The sequence below is a fragment of the Protobothrops mucrosquamatus genome, unplaced genomic scaffold (assembly GCF_001527695.2).
Source record: "Protobothrops mucrosquamatus isolate PMUCROS unplaced genomic scaffold, P.Mucros_1.0 scaffold_154, whole genome shotgun sequence".
Classification (NCBI taxonomy): domain Eukaryota; kingdom Metazoa; phylum Chordata; class Lepidosauria; order Squamata; family Viperidae; genus Protobothrops; species Protobothrops mucrosquamatus.
Window position 1 is genome coordinate 1,464,790 of NW_015386230.1, and position 20,502 is coordinate 1,485,291.

A 20,502-nucleotide genomic window follows, 5' to 3' on the forward strand; every position below is an offset into this window, starting at 1 on the left:
TAGTGTTCCTGCATACTATTTATATGCAATGTCATTCCAAGAGAGCTGGCAAAAAATATTACGTTTATTATTTTACCTGACAATTATCAGGAATTTAAATACCATTAAAATGGCTAAAAATGGCATATATTAGCAGATATGTTTACTGAATACTATTTTTAGCTATACAAAATAAAATCGAAACAAATAACAATTCCCCTCCAAAATAAAAACGACCAGAAACTTTTCTAAAAGTATCCAAAAATGTCACTAAAATTTAAACCTTAATCTATTTTCCATAAGCATGACATAGCATGATTATATTATGCCACAATTGCGTAAAGAACAATGAATAAGTTTAGTAAAACATAAAGAGATGAACTAAATAATCCACTCATTTAAAAATGACAGTAATGCATTTCAAGGAAGTGTAAATGCATTGTTTTTAGTATTTTTACCATTTTTTCTTGCTGTTAGTAATGTTCCATTAAGATGTTTTATAAAGTTTGCATCAAGTTGATTTAAAAGATAGCAATTCCATGATATAAATTTTTATTACAAATTTGAGAAACCATTTATTAATAATATTCACTTCTACAGCAATTATCAAAAAAGATTAATATTATATTGGTAAAGGACAATCTTTCTTCCTCGGAAACAGAAAGAAGACATATAAAGTAATACAGGAAAGTAAATCTATACCACATAATAATCCAAATGTGATTTTACTATTGTGTGAGCAAGACTACAAAATGGATAATAGTTAGAAAAAAATCACAGAGCAAGTATTAGAATATTTTCCAAATATTTTAAACTACAACTGAAGTTAATGGGAGCTGAAGTCCAAAACCTTTGCAGAAAATTGCTAACCCCTAGTATGCATTTGGAGGAAGAATGGAATATAGTAGGATAGCAGATGCAGATAAATAACTGTATTATACACACAAAACAAAAGGAAACTACCGTAAATACTATTAGTATGAGGTTAATTGAAAATAAAAGCATTCACATCAAGATCAAGGAAGAATGTTTGAGAAAGCCAGGATGGAAGTTCTAATAAAGAAAAAGTGAATTAACTAAGAGAGACTAAGGAAAAAAAGAAACAGAACTGGTAAAAAAGGAGATCTTAAAGTTGGCACAGAAGAAATTAAAATGCAGAATAGTCAGGCAAATATGAAGACATGAAGATGGCCTAAGTATTTGGAAGTCATAAATATTAAATACAATTATAAAGATCAGTAACAGATACTAGTTAAATTGGGATTTTATTTATGAAAGACGGGGGATTGGAAATGCAGAATAGGTGGATGGCTAAACAAACTAATGCTTATACAATTTAAACTTTATGTTTTAAAGTGATGGCCCTGAGAGCTGCCAGGAAAAAATTCTCGATTGGTCTGTACACCTTTAAGGGACGAGGCTCATTTTCAAACTTAACTGCAACGGATTAACTCAGGCTACACAATCAAAGTTGCAATTCTGTATACGTTTTGTTGGATAATAAGAGTATTTTCTAAAGATCTCACAGGCTACATAAAGAGCAACGGTTCCAAATCCTTCAGGGAGGGCAACTATGAGATCAATGTGAACAGTGATTGCAACCAAAGAGAGGCGACGGTTCTTCTTCCAGGTTAATCAACACGGAACCATGTGGGCGTGATCGTGTGGAGAGGGAAGAGGAAGGACAGGCAGAGATCACGAGTCTGGATCATCTTGTCCAGTACAACGCCCGCAGGTGACGATCCTTCGGACTGAGAGGGCCCCCCAGTACTCAGGGACGAGGAAGAAACGGGCCAAGTCAAGGCCCATAGTAAAATCTGCACGAGTGACGTTGTGACAGAACAGGCCTCCCCGTTACCTTTTACCGACGACAACAAGGGACTCAAAATCCTCTCACCTGACGGCTCTGCCCGGGTTGTGGAGGGGGGAAGGGGAGCGACAGGGCGATCGCTAAACCAACCACGGCACCTCCGCGCGCACGCGCGCGGAACACACGCATAGACACACACAAACTCCCTCGCCGTCGGACGCCCAGTGTTTGCCCTCATTCGCCTTTTGCTCCGCCTTCCAGCCCAAGAACTGCGTCGCGGCCATTGGTTTTCCAGTTCTCTCCGTAGGACGGCTGACCAATCCAGTAAGCCGCTCCCTGGCCTCTCTCGCCTATTGCAGGACTGGGCGTGTAAGGAGAGAAAAGGCGCAAGCGAAAATATCTAGCGGGGAGGCGGGATAATACATTTTGATTGGCGGGAAAACGAAAGTAACTCATTTCCCTCCTCTCCCCCGCCATTCTTCTTAGAAATCATTGGCTACAGCGACTGCCTCCTTTTTCTATTATGGGTTTCCCATTGGCCAACCGCTCTGAAATGTTTTACAGAAATGGCAGGCCTTGTCTCGCGCGCAGGCGGGGTTACCGGGGGAGGGGCGGTGAGTAGAAACAGCGGAGCTTTGATTCGCGGCTTGGTATCAATGCGCTTTCTGATGCGGCGTCATCCAGTCCTCTTCAGCTTGCGCGCGCCGACGCAATAACGTCAGCAACGACTTTGATTGGGTTTCGCAAGATGGCGTCGCGCAGGGGCTGATGTCGATGGCTTGCTATTTTCGGGTTCCCCTGTACCCGTAGTCCGTGAGTGGTTCCATCAATATTGTGTGACTGAAAGACAGGCTGAGTGATTTAAATTATCAAAGTTACAGAGGTGTGTTGAGGTTGAAATGTAGGAAACCTTTGATGCGTGAATGGCAGCTGCTCCGGTGAAGGATGGAAAAACATTCGTTTTAATGACAGGACGGAAAGAAATTTTTCTACTTTCCAAGAGCCCTTCTGGAAAGTTAGAGCCCACCTTTCAAATACAAAGGCAGCAATTCGATAATTATTATTTTTATATAGGCCATAAACAAAATAAAACAAGTAAATACGCTCTTTCTTGACAAGGTAATGTATTAAATAAGTAAATCTGACTTGACAATGAGCTCTGTGCACATTTATCCAGAATATAAAATGAATAATCTGGAAAATGTTTGCCTTGTAATTGATAGAAGCCAATTTTTGAGAGTTTGGCTTCAGTATGGACCAAAATTAAAGAACCGAATTATAGCAGTGAATGAAAGGGCTATTTTATATACTTACTATTCCTGTTTATTTCATTGTTTTACTGGATACTGGGGGAACCAGAATTGATAGCAAATAATAATAGATCTTTGCAGTATTATTCTGTATCTTATAGATTTAAAATCATAACTGGTTAAACCAGTGCCACCATAATACCTGAGAACTAGTATCAGGTAAAGAAATGACTCCAATGTTTGTTTGAAAAGACTGGAAACTAATGTTTGGAAGTGTGCTGTTCTTTGGAAAGTAGAGGCAATCTGCTATTTCAGGTCAAAGTACCATGAGAATGGAGCTTGTTTCAAGCATTATATACAAGTGACTAGTTTGATTTTGATGAATGTAGTGCACGAACCTTATATTACATTTCTTGGATTTTATGTAGTTACTAGATCAGAGTTACCTAATTTAAGTTTACTAGTATTCAAACCTACCAGTTTTTAAATTAGCCCCATAGTGAGATTTAACATTGCTTTGATTTGCTGCGGTTACAAATATTTATTTGATTTGCATCCAACCTTTTCTTCAGGAATTCAAGATTCCTAAATGGGGATTTTCCTTGATTTTTAATCCTCATAGCAAGCTGTAAGATAGTTTTATCTGAGATAGAGATAGAGATAGAATTGTCACTCAGTGTATCAAGACCAAGGATTGACTTAATCCTGGATCATTCGGGACCAATACTTTATCCACTGTACTGAACTTGTGGGGCATTTTGAGTCATATTTTCACTTTGGCGACTTCTGCATAACTAAACTGCAAAGAGAATCTCATTTCACCTGGCCTTTTGGTAATTTGAGTAGAAAATCCTACTGTGTTGGAAACTTGATCATGAAGCTCACTGTCATTATAACTTAAGGAAATGGGCTGTGAATGATTTCTGAAACCATAGCAGGACAGGTGTTCTCCAAAATAATGGTATTATTATTTGTTGCTAGCTACCTTGAGAGGTTAAAGAATAATGAGAAGACAACTTGGTGACTTTGGGCCAGTAACTTTATCTCAGGTCAACTCACCTCACAGGATTATTGTAGGGAAAATAAGAAGCTGTAGAATTACGGTATGTTTGCTGCCTTGTGTTATCTATAAAATAATAAAAGGGGGATAAAAAATATTTTAAAAAGGAACAATAAACTTTAAATAGTAAATGAATAAAAGTGGAAGAAATAAGATTAGAACATTAAAAAAGAGCTCACGTACCTAAGTTCATGGATCCTAGGAATTAGAAAATGGCATACATAAATGTCTGAAAACATGTTAGGTTTTGAATGCAAATCTCCCACAGCCTCAGTGATTTATTTTTTCCATAGGTTCTAAAGTCATATGAAAACCTACCTTACTGGAATTATTGTTGATAAATGAAGGAAAACAAAGAAAACTCTAGTCCCTCTGTATCTTTGGCAAACCTGGACCACACAAAACCATGTTGGTATTGGGATAAGAAGGACTTGGCACATACACCATCACAGTTAGAAGGACTTGATCCAGCTACTGAAGCAAGATACAGAAGAGAAGGTGCCCGGTTTATATTTGATGTAGGAACCCGTTTGGGATTGTATCCTTTTAAAATTCTCTATTGTGCAGTATGTAAGATTAAGATTTCATAATCTACTTTTTACTTGGTGTGCAAATAATAACAGTGTTTTCACAAAAATATTAAATTTCATTTAAAATTTTAACAATCAGACACTATTATTTAAATATTTTTTTCCCTTCCCAATTATAGTTGCAGCTTGGTTGGTTATTTTGTTGGGAAAAACATTTTTTTCAGTTACAAAATTTGTTAATTTACAATTTCTTCTTATTTACAGTCCATAATCCTCTAACTAGTTTAATCCAGTATCATATGCCAATCAAATAATGTAACTTCTGGAACATGAATTCCTTAGCATTTCTGAATTGTTGCTCAAATGCTAAGCTTAGGTAAATTTTAATAGTTGAATAGTACTGTTACTAATTGATTGAACTGTATTTATGCAAAATAGTTACAGTCTATTTTATATGTCATTACTTATGACGGGTACACTAGTTCAGGAATCTGTTCTCAAACACCTGGGCTTGTAATTCATTTTTATTTTTATCCATTAATTTTCCTTGTAAGATGGGTGGCCAATACATTTAATGAATAAATAAAATAATTTTAGTTACTTCATAACAATTCCATATCATTATTTTTATGACTTTGTGTCAATCTTTATTTGTGGTAACTGCCTGGACTAATCTCTGTGGTTTTCTTGGCAAGATTTCAGAAGTGGTTTGCTATTGGCTTCTTCCTATAGCTGCCTAAGATTACTCAGCTGCCTTCATGCTTAAGGCAAAACTAGATCTCATCGTCTCCCAGTTCTTAGTCGGGTTCTTTAATCAGCACACCTGACTGGCTGTCTTTGATATGTTCTTCAGTTTACTCATTTGTAATATTTATAGTTGAAATTGACCTAAATATGTTACATTCTTACCTGTATTCAGACATTATGACACACTGGCAACTGGAATAATATATTTCCATCGGTTTTATATGTTCCATTCCTTCAAACAATTCCCAAGATATGTAAGTGCTAATATATTGCTTTTGGTTTACGGTATGTAATTGATGTCTACTAATGCTTCACAAAAAAATAATGAAAATATCTGAATCAAAACAGTACAGCCTAGAAATAAATATGTTGCAGGAGTCTGAAGGACTTGAGGCAGAAATAAAGGGGAGGAATATGCAGTTATTTATTTAAATATTCCTAGTTGTATTTGCTGTAGGATTTAAAGAGCATTGTGGAGAGGTAGATTAGAGCTTAAGAATTTTGTGTAATCCTTATTTTGAATATGTTGATGCACACCATCTGAATCAGGCCTCTAGTATACCGTATATACAAAACAGTAATATGTCTTGCTTTTCCCAGAGAAGACTGGTTTTGTAAATCAAAAACAAATGCAACTTCAGAAGCTGGACTTGTAAAATAATATTACAAATGAATCTTAGCTATTTGCTTGTTTAGTTTATTAGCTCTTACTGGCAGAAATAATTAGACCAAATTATGGCCACCAAAACCAAATGTATAGGCCTTGTATACTTCAATGGCTTTCTAAAATCCTATTTCTTAATAGGTAACTGGAGCTTGCTGCCTATTCCTAGCAGGAAAAGTTGAAGAAACACCCAAAAAATGTAAAGATATCATCAAAACAGCTCGTAGTTTACTAAATGATGTTCAGTTTGGGCAGTTTGGAGATGATCCAAAGGTAAACTCAGATGTGCTAAAGAGTCTCTGACTTAAATTTGTCATAGTACAATCTAAGTGACGTGTAGCTGTTTATGTAAATTTTGGTAGCGTTCATAGAATAAAATACAGGTAACCCTTGACTTACGACCATGCATTCAATGATGGTTCAAAGTTATGATGGTGCTGAAAAAGGTGACATGATCTGTCTTTGAAGTTATGACCATCAAACTGCCTGAATGAAAAACACATGATCGAATTTGGATCTTTGGCAATTGACTCGCATTTACAATGGTTTCAGCACCTTGCAGTCACGAAATTGCGATTTGCAAGTTTACCAGCCACCTTCTGACAAAGTCAATAGGGGAAGCTGGATTCACTTAATGACTGTCTGATTTGCTTAACAACCATGTGATTTGCTTAATGATTGCAGTAAAAATTATAAAATGTCACAGAATAGAAGTACATTTAATAAATAGTCCAGTCACATGATTATTTGCTTAATGGCTGAAATTCCAATCCCAATTGTGGCTATAAGTAAAGGATTACCTGTAGATAAAACTAGGAGTAAGCTTCTATCACCCAAATACTTGAATTTGTCTATAAAAAATTGGCAATGTATTAATAATTGAAATCTATTTCACTGCCTTGATTAATTTAGCTAGTATTTTTATGTTATTTTCAAAGGCAATATGTATTGCAGTGCTTGTGTTGTTCTCCTGTTGCATTTGCCTGTCTTTTCAGCAAAGAAATAACCCACTGCACAAGGGAAGCAGTGAAACTGGCCACACAGAGTGCAGCCATATGCATACAGTAAGCAAACTGGAAAAAATCGACATTTCTCACATTTCTTGTTAAAATATCTTAGCCACAAAGTCTTCTAATAGTTTAGTAGGAGGTATATTTTTTATAGTAGTAATTTATATTTGGAGGTCCTGAAAGTTAAAATGGACATAATTTGTTTGTTTGTTTCTACATACTTTTATTAAACAAGGTTTGTGTGTTTGTAATGTTTAGTAATTTCTGATTGTTTTGTGATTAATGTCCAATAAAATTTACGTAGGTTGTCTAACATTTAGTAGGCTCAAAAATTCAGCTAATCTTTTGGTATTTAGCTAACAAGTGTGAGAGAAAGTACTTCCTTAATTCACTTTGTGGATAAGATAGTGCCTTTTGTGAATGGGTTTCACCTATTTTCACTGGAATTTTCTGTTAGGTATTAGATTCCTTGCTAACTTCTTAAAGCAAGATACATATTTAACTATCACAGAATAGTAGTAAAATATTGCTTGGCTCTCACATTTTGTAGGGGCTGATGTTTTAAGTGAGAACAGGCAAAAAGCTATCTATATAAACTAACAGGAAAAAACCCCCTCAAAGCTGTATTATTCACATTGAAACACATCTTTATTATAGAATACTTATTCTGTTATTGCCTGGCAATTGTTTTCTTTCTAGTAATTAATATTTGACTGTCCATTTATGCAGTTTAACTATTCCACCACAAACTGTTTAACAGTAATATGTCCCCTATCCCATCCCAGATGTGATTGTTAAATCAGCAGCTGAATTTATCATGTGGACATACTGCAATGTTAATGAAAAACAGTAAGTCTTAACTGCCAAAAAAATCAATTATTTTATTGACAACAGTTGCTGACAGTGTTATTGGAAATGTGGCAGGACAGAAATATATTTAATAAATTAAAAAATGGTGATTCACACCTCTTCTTCCTCCTGCTTTCCCGTTTTATCACTTTTGACATTCCACCATATAGGTGTAGAGTTTTAACAGTAGAGGAAACATCTAATGGGTCTCAGCCACAAATAATTTATACTGGAAATTATATTTAAGATATATTAACATCAAGTCCTCGAAACAGGCAAGAATTCCTCTTGATAAAAGTTGCTGTTCAATCACAAAATGCAAGTGCCTTTATGTACTTGTGTTTAGGATTTAGATGCTATGGGGATTTTTAAATATTTAAAATAAATAAGATTACTTTCATAAGCAACTGCAAATATTGCTTCCCTTAGCATTATTGCATAATGACAGCTGGGACTTTTATAAAACAAACTAATGAATACAGGTATGCAAAATATTTTAACTTCAAAATATCTTGAATACATAATGACTGTACTGACTAATTGTGTGCACTCAATTAATTCGAATTTGCTCTCTTGGTATTAGGAAGAAGTTATGGTTTTAGAGAGAATCTTGCTGCAGACAATAAAATTTGATTTGCAAGTCGAACACCCTTATCAATTCCTACTTAAATATGCAAAGCAGCTCAAAGGTATACTCATTTTATTTCAATACATGTTAATAAATCCTTGTTACAGGTAGTCCTCAACTTATGACTGGTCAGTTAATGACCATTCAAAGTTACGAGAGAGTCAGGAAAGATTCCTGTCCTTGAACTTACAATCTCCCCCCCCCCGGGGCACGATTACATGATCACAATTCTGGTGTCTGGCAACCATGTTGAACTTACGGCTGTTTGTGCTGATCTGTGGGATGCAATTTTTTTTTTCTCCAGCCAGTGCTGAAGTACCTCCCCCTCCCTCATTTGCACAGAAGGGAACTACCTATACCTATGCCCATGATTGCCATCTTGATGGATATGTATGTATAGTTCTTGTAGGATCACCACATAAACTTATTTTTCTTGCTTTATTCTGAAGTCTGGTGAGCCTGTAACAAACCCTTCCTCTTTTACTTTTAATTTGGGAGAAGGGAACGTTCTCCATTGGGCTATGTTACCTATATACATATTAGAAAGCAATCTGACATGTTTTCTATGTTCTCCAAAATTTCCAAGTGGGATGGTATCCTAAGAAAGGGTTTGTCTCTGGTTACTTTTCCCTTCAGAACAGCAAAGACAGGGATAAGAAATGGTTTGAATATGATCATGTCTAATGACATAGACACCAAATAGCCGCCAGACTTCCAGCATACAGAGCTAGAGAAAGTTGGCCATATAATTGCTCAATTTTCACCCATCTCTCCAATTTGAAAATTGGTAAAAGGCATGCCCTAGCAATAGCCATAGTGCTTTTACAGCACTCCAGGCGGTTTACAATGTCAGCATTGTCAAGCATCACACTCCTTTATTAAGAATGTTTACTGAACCTTGACAAACAACATAGGTTCTGAATAACACTGATAATATTCTGTTGGTATGCCTATTTATTGGCTTAACCTAGCCATTCTTTTTGTCTTTTTCTAATAGGTGATAAAAATAAAATTCAAAAACTGGTTCAAATGGCATGGACTTTTGTAAATGACAGGTAAAACACCCCTCCTGCATCTTCAATCATAAGTTATAAGCATTTTGTTCATTCTGTTGCAAATTCCAGACATTATTTTCCTCAGTATTTAAAAATAATTTAGTGAACCCAATTGCACCTTAATGACAAATAGTTTATGTGCTTTGGAATGTGTTAATTTCATGCAGCCCTTTGCACAAATTCCAATCTCTGGAAATAGCTATCTGCTCCTTCTCTACAAAGAAAGAGAGATGAAAGGACAACAGAAAGTGAAAAAGTGCATCAGAAATAATGGGGTTTTTTTTATCACCTTTGGATCTAGTTCCATCAATTGCTATCTTCAACTCATTGTATTTACATCTGAAGTCCTTATTAATATATATGTGCCAATAGAGGCACAGATAGCCTGTCGCAGAGCATTTCAAACATCTTGAACAGATTCATCAGCTATGACATCGATGATGAATTTACCACACATATTTCAAAAATGGCATGCTAAATTTTGGATGACACACCAACCAACAACAACTATTCTTAAAAGCACACCCGATTCCTGTGCAGTGTTCTTGTAGTCTGCATGAGAAGAGGGTGTGCTCTTGTGTGGCCTCTGAAAGTTGCACAAAAGGGCTGTGTTCTCACATAAACCTGGGAGAATTGGGCATGCTGTCACATGATTTTTGGAGGCTATGGAGGCACATGAGAATGGGGTATATTTGCACGGCCTCCGGAAGTCACATGGAAGGGCCATGCTCTCATGCAACCACTAGAGATTCTGCAAATTAAGTGAGAATGGAACTTGTTTATACATGGTTTTGGGAAGCTTCCAGGGCTACTGAAGTGCATTCTCCAATGTAGCTTTTAAGAACAAAGACCTCTTACAGTAGCAATAGTACTTAGGCCTACTGTACATACTGCCCCATAGTGTTTTACAGCACTCTCTGGGTGGTTTACAGTGCCCCCAACAATCTGAGTCCTCATTTTACTGAACTTGAAAGGGTGGAAAGCTGAATCAATCTTGAGCCCTGTCAGGATCAAAGTCCAGGCTGTGGGCAGAATTTGCCTGTAATACTACATTCTAACCTCTACCAAGTCTGCAGTCTGTAGAGGTTTAGTTGGGGAAGAAAAGGCTCAGAAACGTTCCTAACAAGTCTGAATGAGTTTGGGTTTGGGGATCATCTAGATGCAGAGAATTTCCACCTTTGGTTCTGGATATGATCTCAGAATTGAGGGTCCTCCTATACTTGCAGTCAGTCACACTCTCAGCCCAACTCACCTCACAGGTTAAAACATCTAAAACAATAAATTCCATATTCACCACAGCACAGTTTTTTCTGAAAGTCTTTACATACTTTGTGTTGCTGTTGAATGTGAAACTGATGTTTACCTCGTACAATTTTATATGTTTGATTGCTTTGGTTAGTAATACCTATGTTTTCGGTCATTTCAGGCATTTTTAGTTTTTACTACTCATCTGTACCTTTATGTAAACGTCTGTTGAAAAATTGTGTTCTCCTGCCTGATATAGTATTGTTTTGTGTGTGTTTCTTTTTTGAAGTTTGTGTACTACACTCTCTCTGCAATGGGAACCTGAAATTATAGCAGTTGCAGTTATGTATCTAGCTGGTCGCTTGTGCAAATTTGAAATTCAAGAGTGGACCTCAAAGCCCATGTACAGAAGATGGTGGGAACAATTTGTACAAGATGTACCTGTTGATGTCCTGGAAGGTACCTGAAATATCTTCGACCTAATACTTTTTGTTTTTATTGTTTGCATCTTATAAATTGCAGTTTTTTCTGATTAGAATATAAAGTGCTGTTTATATTCTTGTTTTGAAACTGCATGAAGAAAAGTTAGTTTACTTCCACCAAGTATTTATGTAAAATTATTGATAAAATTATTTGTATCAATGTTAGAAATGAAGCCAAGGCCAAAACTGAGGGTCTTTTCCCACTCCTTATATGTATTGAAGTCAAGATAATAATAAAGTCAGTAATTTATAATTAGTATACTTATATATTAAGAGAGGGAGAGCGAGAGAGCGCGCAGCACAGCTAAGAAAATGCACTAATAAGAGTAAGAGACGAACCTTTGAATTACAAAGAAAAAGAAATTGTAGTCCTCAAACAAATTCCTAGGAGAATAAGAGAATCCCGAAGAGAATACCAGTTTCTAACTAGGAAATTAATTGAAAAAGGAATGAATTTCAGATAGCTGATTCCAGAAGGGATTTTAATTTACTGGGATACGAAAAGATATAGACTGGACACGCCACTTAAAGCAATGGAATTCTTCAACAACCATAGAGCATTTTTGGAAAGAGATGACCCTGAATCCGGTACAAAGAGAAACAGGAAGAAATGGCAGTAGAAGGAGCAGTCAAACCAAGAGAGGAGGAAGAAATTAAAAACACATATACAGAAGAAGGAGCAAGACCAAGAGATCAGAGACAAATAAGATCAACTAGAAGATTAAGACCTAGATATAACTGAAAGAGATAGAGGAGAGTGGGATTTTGTTAATGAATATAAATGGACTAAATTCTCCTTCAAAAAAGAGAAAAATCTTTACATGATTACAAAAATTAAAAGTGGATATAATTTGTCTTCAAGAAACACACATTAAGAGACAACATAAGTTAGAACAGCTGAAAATTGGTAAACTTCACTTTGCATTAGCACTTCAAAAGAAAAGAGGAATAGCTTTATACATTAAAGAAATGATGAACCCCAAACAAAACTACATGGATGAAGAGGGGAGAATATTAATGGTGGAAATAATGATGGATCAAAAACAGATACTGATGGTAGTAATATATGCACCAAATGATAAACAAGAACAATTTTACCAAAAACTATATAAAAAATATTAGATTTAAACTATCAAAATCTTTGTAGAATGGGAGACTTTAATGCAATAACAGATGGAACTTTGGACTACAAAAGCACCAAATAAGGGAGAAAAGGAGGAAATATAGTACCTAAAGTGTTTTTAAAAATGACAGAAAAACTCTGTATTGAAGATATATGGAGAGAGAAAAAATCCAAAGAAATTACAATATACATTTTACTCAAATAGACATAAATCATGGTCTAGAATTGATATATGGACATCTTTGGAACTTAATACGATGATACAAGAAATTGAGATAGAAACTAATGTTTGGGCAGATCATAACCCAATAAAGATGACTTGGAGAGGAACTAAGAAAAAATTAAGATGGTCCTTGAATAAATCTATATTGAAAGAAAAAGAATTTTTACAACTAGCGACAAAGGAAATGGATTTTTTCTTCAAAATAATAAAGAAGAAACATCGCTTCAAAATGTATGGGATACGGCTAAAGCATATTTCAGAGAGTTGGCTTTAACTTATATTGCTAAAAAGAATAAAGAAAAGAAACAACAACAGTTAAAGTTGAAGGAAGAATTCAGAAAGTTAGAATCAGAATTACAAATAGATCCACAAAAGAAAATACTTAAGAAACAAATGGAGATAATAAAACATAAATTAAATTTAGCCGAGATGGAAATAATGGCTCAACAGATTAAAAGGGCTAAACAGAACTTCTTTGAAAATGCTAACAAGCCAGGAAGATGGTTAGCATATAGACTGAAAAAAGAACAAGAGAAAAAATTGATAAACAAGCTGCAAGATCCAAAAGGTGAATTACAGTTTCAAAGTGATACAATTAAAAAAAATATTAAAGATTATTATGAGATACTTTATAAGGCAGAGGAAATTCCAAAAGAAAAAATACAGCAGTACTTAAAAAAAGCAGACTTACCAAAAATTCCAGAGAATATTCGAAACATATTAAATGGAAAAATATCAATGATGGAGATTATAGAGGCTATAAAAAGGCAAAAAAGGATAAGACTCCTGGCCCAGATGGATTATCTGCAGAGTTTTATAAATCACTGCAAGATGTATTAAGTCCAATCTTGAAAGAACTGTGTAATAAAATTCTCCTGGAGGCTAAAATACCAAATACATGGATTGAAGCCAATATTACTTTAATACCTAAAGAAGATTCTGATTTAACGCAAATAAAAAATTATAGACCAATATCACTATTAAATTTAGATTACAAAATCTTCGCCTCAATAATGGCAGAAAGACTAAATAAATTTTTGATCAAATTTATACATACAGACCAAAATGGTTTCCTACCTAAAAGACAGATAAAAAATAATTTAAGAATGATTCTTGATGTGTTAGAGTACTATGAAATTCATTCAGGGAAAATAGATGGTTTTAATTTTCCTTGATGTACAGAAAGCATTTGACAATGTAAACTGGCAATTTATGTTTCAGCAATTTGCAGAAATAGACTTTGGAAAAAACTTTATAACTGTAATCAAAACAATTTATTGTAAACAAACAGCCAAAATAATTGTAAATAGAGATCTTACAGAAAACTTCAATATTAAAAAGGGCACAAGACAGGGATGCCCATTATCTCCGTTACTATTTATACTAACATTTGGAAGTACTGAATAGAAACATTAGACAGGATATAGAAATTAAAGGACTGGAAATAAAAGATGAAAAATATAAAGTACAAGCATTTGCAGATGATTTGGTTTTCATATTGGAAACAAGCCCCAAACTTCTGGAGAAAATAGAAAAATTTGGAGAAGTGGCAGGGTTGACAATAAACAGAGAAAAGACTAAAGAGCTAACAAAGAATCTAACAGAAAAACAAAAAAATCAACTAACAAAAAAAATCTTCAAATAGTTAAAAAAGTTAAATATTTGAGAATTTATCTAATAGCAAGATATATAACAAGAAAAGAAGATAACTGTGTAAGACTGCTAAAACAAATAAAATTGGATTTGGAAAAGTGGAAAAACTTCCAACTTTCAATGTTGGGGAGAATAGCAACAGTGAAAATGAATATCTTACCAAAAATATTCTTTATTCCAAACAATTCCTGTAAGGCTGGGGAAAGCCTTTTTTGATGAACTGAATACAATAATATTGAAATTTATCTGGCAAGGAAAAAAAGCTAGAATTAAAGTGAAAATGCTACAAGAAGCGAAAGAAAGTGGAGGATTTGGACTGCTGGACTGGAGGTTATACTACCAAGCAACTATTTTAACATGGCTTAAAGAATGGATAATGCTTAGAGACAAAAGACTATTGTACCTAGATGGGCATGACTTACAAATTGGTTGGCATACCTTTCTGTGGTATGGGAAGAATAAAATACATAGATACTTTCAAAACCATTTTATAAGGAATGCACTTTTTTCAGAATGGGAAAAAATAAAAGAAAAAAATTATATTAAGAAACCTGCATGGCTTTCAACAGTCGAAGCTTTTGCTTACTCAGATTTAATTAACTACAATAAAGTTGTGACTTATAAAGATATTTTGGACAATGAAGGAAAATTGAAAGACAGACAAGATTTACAAGAACAAGATATTGATCTAGCATGGTGGCCATATCTGCAAATTCAAACGAGATATGAAAAAGATGTTAAAACAATGGAATTTTATAAAGAACAGACAGAATTTGATCAGATACTGCTAAAACAGATGAAAAGTTGATTAAGAAACTCTATAGATTTCTGTTAAACTTAAAGATGGAGGAAGAATAAATAAAAGAAACAATGATAACATGGGCAAAGAACTTTGGATATAATATAGAATTAGAAGATTGGCAAAAGTTATGGGAAAGAAATATTAAATTAACTAAAGCAGTGGCATATAAAGAAAACTTACATAAAATGTTTTACAGATGGCATATGACACCAGTGAGATTAGCAAAAATGTTTAAAAATACTTCAAACAACTATTGGAAGTGCAAACAAAGACCAGGTACTTATTATCATATCTGGTGGACATGCCCTAAAGCAAAAAGATTTTGGGTTAAAATCTTGGAGAAAATGACTAAAAAAAAATAGACTTTAAACCAGAATTATTTTTGTTGGGAATAATAGGAGCTAATTATGAGAAAGATTGCAAATACTTAATACTACATGTACTAACGGCAGCAAGAATTGTATTTGCCCAACATCGGAAAAATGAAAATTTACCAGCTGAAGTACTAATTAAGAAAATTCTACAGTGTGCAGAAATGGATAGATTGATTTTAAAGATGAAAGAGAAAGAAGACTCAATGTACTTTTGAACATGGGATAATTTCTATCAATGGCTAGAAAAACGAGTTAGAGAGAAAGGAATGTGATATGTAATTTTGAATATATACTAGCAAGAAGAAGGCTATTGAGTGATTAATTAACATTGTTTATGATAATTATTATCTATTATTTGTTAAACACATGAACATAGACATTATGCTGTTTGCTAAATATTGAGAATGTTATTTGGAAAAACCCCAACCCTAATCCTAACCCAAATCCCAACCCCGACCCCACCTTCTTCCTAACCCTATAAAAACTAATAAAATCTATACCAAAAAAAAGAAAGAAAATGCACTAATATTAAGCTTTGTGGATTTTGGTAAAAACTGTTAAGATTGAATAAATATGGTATGACTTTGCAATTTTTCAAGAATGCATTTGGCTGATTGTTAAAATGTGTAACTTCTGGAATTCTTTCCCCCCCTCTTCCCTAGATATCTGTCATCAGATTCTGGATCTGTACTCCCAGGGGAAACAACAGATGCCTCACCATACCCCCCATCAGCTGCAGCAGGCTCCTTCCCTCCAGCCTACACCACAAGTGCCTCCAGCCCAGCAGTTGCAGCCTTCTCAGAGTTCAGAGCAGTCTCAACCCCAGCAGTCCAAAGACTCCCAGCAGGGAGGGACGCAGCAGCAGCAGCAGCAACAACAACAGCAGCAACAGCCACCACAAATTCAGCCACCCAAAAAACTCTCTCCCCAGTCAAGTCCTCTCAGGCAGACAAAGCGGCCTATGGTAAGAATCACAGAAAGAATGCTTTGTGTTACAAAATGTGTTACAAAAAGATATTCTTTATATTTGTCAAGGGGTTTCTATACTGCCTTTTAGTACAAAGAATTCTGAAATTTGATGACTCGGATTTATTGCTTATAAAGCACTACTAAAAAAGATGCTGAATGTGGAAAAAAAACATTTTTTAAAAAAAAAGTATGAATTGGAATGGATGTGAGTACAGTGCTAAGTAATTTCTTATCTCAGGATGGATCTCAGAAAACGCCAAGGGACAAATTCATCCAAGGAATATGATGTCATTGGAAAATGGGGAACGCAAATGATACAACATGCCTGGAACCTCAGACACTGAAAGGCTGAAGTCTTTAGCAGTTGTTACCAGTATAAAAATGATGATATTTTTTGCTTCTAATTATATTGTTTATTTCAAGAATTTAGATCCCAATCTTCAGTTCTTGAATGCAAGAGTAGATAAGATTCTTCCCCTGATTTACACTATTTGCAACCCAGATGTGGCTCAGAGTGGAATTTTTTTTCAGTGCTTTTAATACTGCTGTTGTGATTTGAATAGTAGTACTGATTTGTATTTTTTTCTTAGCAGGCTGTATCACCAAAGGACGAAACCAAACCTGCAGGTAAAATAACTTTTTTGTATAATTAAAAAAGGTACATATTTACAATACATTGCTATGCATGTCTGCTCTCAAGTACTATTATCCTTAAACTCTATAATTAAATTATTAGTTTCATTATTTCTAAAAAACTTTTTGCTATTTTTTTAATTGTTAAGTAAAATGTAGCATCTAATTTTTGTTTTGTTTTCAGAGGTGCCTCCTAAAATTGCTAAAATTGAAACTACTCATCCACCAGTTCCATCTGTGCATCCACCACCTGGTAAGTTCTTCTGTCACATAGAAAACACTATGTTTAATAGAAAACTAAAGATTTGTGTGTTGTGTAATTTTCTGAAAATTATAATTACATGCTTATCAATAATCCTGAGTTGTCAGTCTAAACTCAGCTGAATCCTGTACATCTGCCTATTTTTTATCATTTGGAAATAAAATTTAGAAATAGGGAACTCCACCTATTGCCTTGATTTCATGTTGACTTCTGAGTATTAATATAGGATGTTAAGAAGCATTGCAGCATTTGAGCTTAGAGCAGAATCTTCTTCTCCTTTATGTGGGAAAATATTTTGGCCCATGATACTAATACAGCCTTAATATTTTCTGAGCTGAATAGTGCCTTAAAGGACTAGTGATAGCAAATTTTGTTTTCAGACTATATTTTGCTAGAAAATAAGGAAAGGCATAATTCTGTTTTTTAAAAGTAATATATCCTTTCAATACAAATATTGATTCTGCAAAATAGTTATAAATTATGTATATAGCTACCTGCTATATTTTACTGCTTTCTATATATGTTCATTAATTACTGGAATTAGGAGATTGTACAACTGAGATAAAACTTGTTTGTATTTCTTTGATAAATTCTACAATTATTATGTATACCATGATCAGAAACTTTTACCAGATAGCAGCACTACTGCATGATTTTGCATGATGTCACAAATACTTCCTTTAAATATTAAAAATAGCTAAAGTAAGATATTGTGTAAAAGCCAAATCTTGAAAAATCTGATCTTTAAATCCCATCATGTGCATGTGCCATTGCAAAGTGGTTGGTCTTAGTGATAAACAGTAACTCATCTGTTACATTTTTAATAAACTTGGTATTAGCAAATTGCCAGAATTTTTAGATAAATTAGTTAAGGAATAAGTGGAATGACAACATTTATTATTTTTCTAGACTTTCTGTGACAGTCGTTTCAATGTATTTAAAGTTTGGCTGTTAAATGTTTGTGTAAATTAAAATATCCAGATACATTCAAGATCTCCAATGATCCCTTTTGACACCTCCTTTTGCACCCAACATATTCCCTGACTTTAAAAAAATTGTCACAGTTTTAATTTTATGACAGGGAAAATTGATATACTTTAAAGTAAGGCACCAGTTATTCAGTATCATTTTTACCTCAAATAATGCTATAGAATGACACTTAAGCTTTTTTTAGAAAATAAAAATTTGCTGCTATAGTTCAAAGTTTTGTTTGGAAATGTGGCCACCTATCCAGAGGACAAAAGAAAGAAAATATGGAAGTGTCTTGCAAACAGGCAGATCCATAGGAACTGGCAGACAACATATTAATAATCAATGCTTTACAATTAGTTATTCCCCCTTCCCCCATCACAACCATTTTTCAAGAACATCTTCATAGAATTCCAAATGTATTCTTCAACTGATGGGGACTGTTCACTGGCATGAAACTTTCCCCCTAAATACTGAGGCGTGTAAGAGAAAAGCAAAACGTATACTTTACTAGTTTGGGATTCCTTTTCTAATTATGGGCTACTTTCTTTGTTAATGTAATGTCCTATGTTGGCAGGTTTTTTTTTCTCCTCAAAAACTGCAAGGGATCAAAGCAAAAATTTGGCTTCAGAATCTTTTGTTAGTTTTCTGATGCTTCACCAGTTGTAGATGTTTCATACGAAGACTTTAATTGTTTTAATACCATTTGACTCTATAGATAGGTAAAATAATGTACATATTTTCTACTGTTTTTCAGAACATAAACCTCCATTGACAACTGCAGTTTCCATAGGAACTGATCAAGCTACTGCAGTAGATTCTGTAGACATAACCAAGGTCCAGATTGCTCCACCATCTCATCCAGCTCCTGTACATCAGCCACCACCTATGCCTCATCGTCCCCCACCCCCACCCCCGCCTTCCAGCTATATAACCGGTATGTCCACTACTAATTCATACATGTCAGGAGAAGGGTATCAGAGTCTCCAATCAATTATGAAAACAGAAGCACCAACTTATGGAGCTTTACCACCCACTTATGGACCTCCAACTCATATGCCATATCATCATGTTTATCCTCCCAATCCTCCTCCTCCTGTCCCTCCTCCTCCACCAACATCATTCCCTCCACCTACCATTCCTCCTCCTACTCCAGGATATCCTCCGCCACCTACCTATAACCCAAATTTCCCACCTCCTCGGTTACCTCCCTCTCATGCAGTCCCACCTCATCCCCCTCCAGGACTTGGCATGCCACCTGCAAACTATCCCCCTCCCACAGTGCCCCCTGGTGGACAGCCACCTGTACCACCTCCAATACCACCCCCTGGTATGCCACCTGTTGGAGGACTTGGCCGGGCAACTTGGATGAGATAGCAGTTGTACATAGCATCTTTTTTGTCTTGGGCGAGGTGGACATTATTATAATCAGATAAGGATATAGAGGCTTCTGTTTGGAAATATAGAGGGCAATGATATTGGTTTGCTTAAGTTTGATCAGCAGAAAACAATACAGTTTAAATATTACAAAGCTAACTAAAATTTAAGAGTTTTGTTAATTGTAGTGGTGAATTACTTTGCAGTAATAACATATTTTGAAAGCCACATTGGCTGAGTTGTATTGGTAAGGAGAAGAAAAATAGAAAAGTATATGCCTACTTGAATATCAGGATTAAGGTTATTCCAGATGAAAGGGGGGAAAAACTCTTTATGATTTTATTACATAACGTTCCAGCAAAACTTTGCTCTAAGTTGCAGTACCAATTTATTTCATGCCTCTCTGTGTATATGTGTGGATACATACATACAACCTCACTTTCTGCCATTGTTATTTTGGAATGAATGTTCAGGCTTAATTGGAAAATTTCTGTATATACATATATTTTCAAAATGTAAAAAAAAAACCTCTAATGGCATACAATGATTTACATTTTTGTTGTTTCTGATTCTTGAAAAAGCTGTGTTGAAATGTATCCAAATAAACCTGTTTCTGAAAGCTGAAATTTTCTTACTGCTTTTCAGTGCTGCTTTCCCTTATTCCCCATGCCAACTTCCCCCTCTAAATGAGGTACCTAGCTTGGTAATACATGTTTTCTCCAAACAATTTCTACATTCAATTTCTAGTCCTTTTGCATCTGCTTTTGTCCTATGCTGCTCTTACATGCATATTTACCTGACAGTATTC

General features: G+C 34.9%; 2 protein-coding genes across 2 annotated transcripts in view; one reads left to right on the plus strand and one right to left on the minus strand.

Annotated features, from left to right (window-relative positions):
* The window catches only part of SETD3 (SET domain containing 3, actin histidine methyltransferase), a 52,967-nt gene extending 50,948 nt beyond the window's left edge, over positions 1-2,019 (minus strand). The window contains exon 1 of the mRNA XM_015820302.1: positions 1,877-2,019. The gene's annotated coding sequence lies outside the window, so the exon portion shown is untranslated. The remainder of the gene's footprint in view (positions 1-1,876) is intronic.
* A 449-nt stretch (positions 2,020-2,468) lies between these two features.
* CCNK (cyclin K) lies at positions 2,469-20,324 on the plus strand. Its single transcript, XM_015820314.2, has 11 exons — positions 2,469-2,602; positions 4,393-4,637; positions 5,549-5,630; positions 6,182-6,313; positions 8,483-8,588; positions 9,525-9,582; positions 11,117-11,286; positions 16,147-16,448; positions 17,047-17,080; positions 17,271-17,339; positions 19,075-20,324. The coding sequence occupies exons 2-11, from the start codon at positions 4,441-4,443 to the stop codon at positions 19,692-19,694; spliced, it is 1,770 nt and encodes a 589-aa protein (XP_015675800.1). The 5' UTR covers positions 2,469-2,602; positions 4,393-4,440; the 3' UTR covers positions 19,695-20,324.
* The last annotated feature ends 178 nt before the right edge of the window (positions 20,325-20,502 follow it).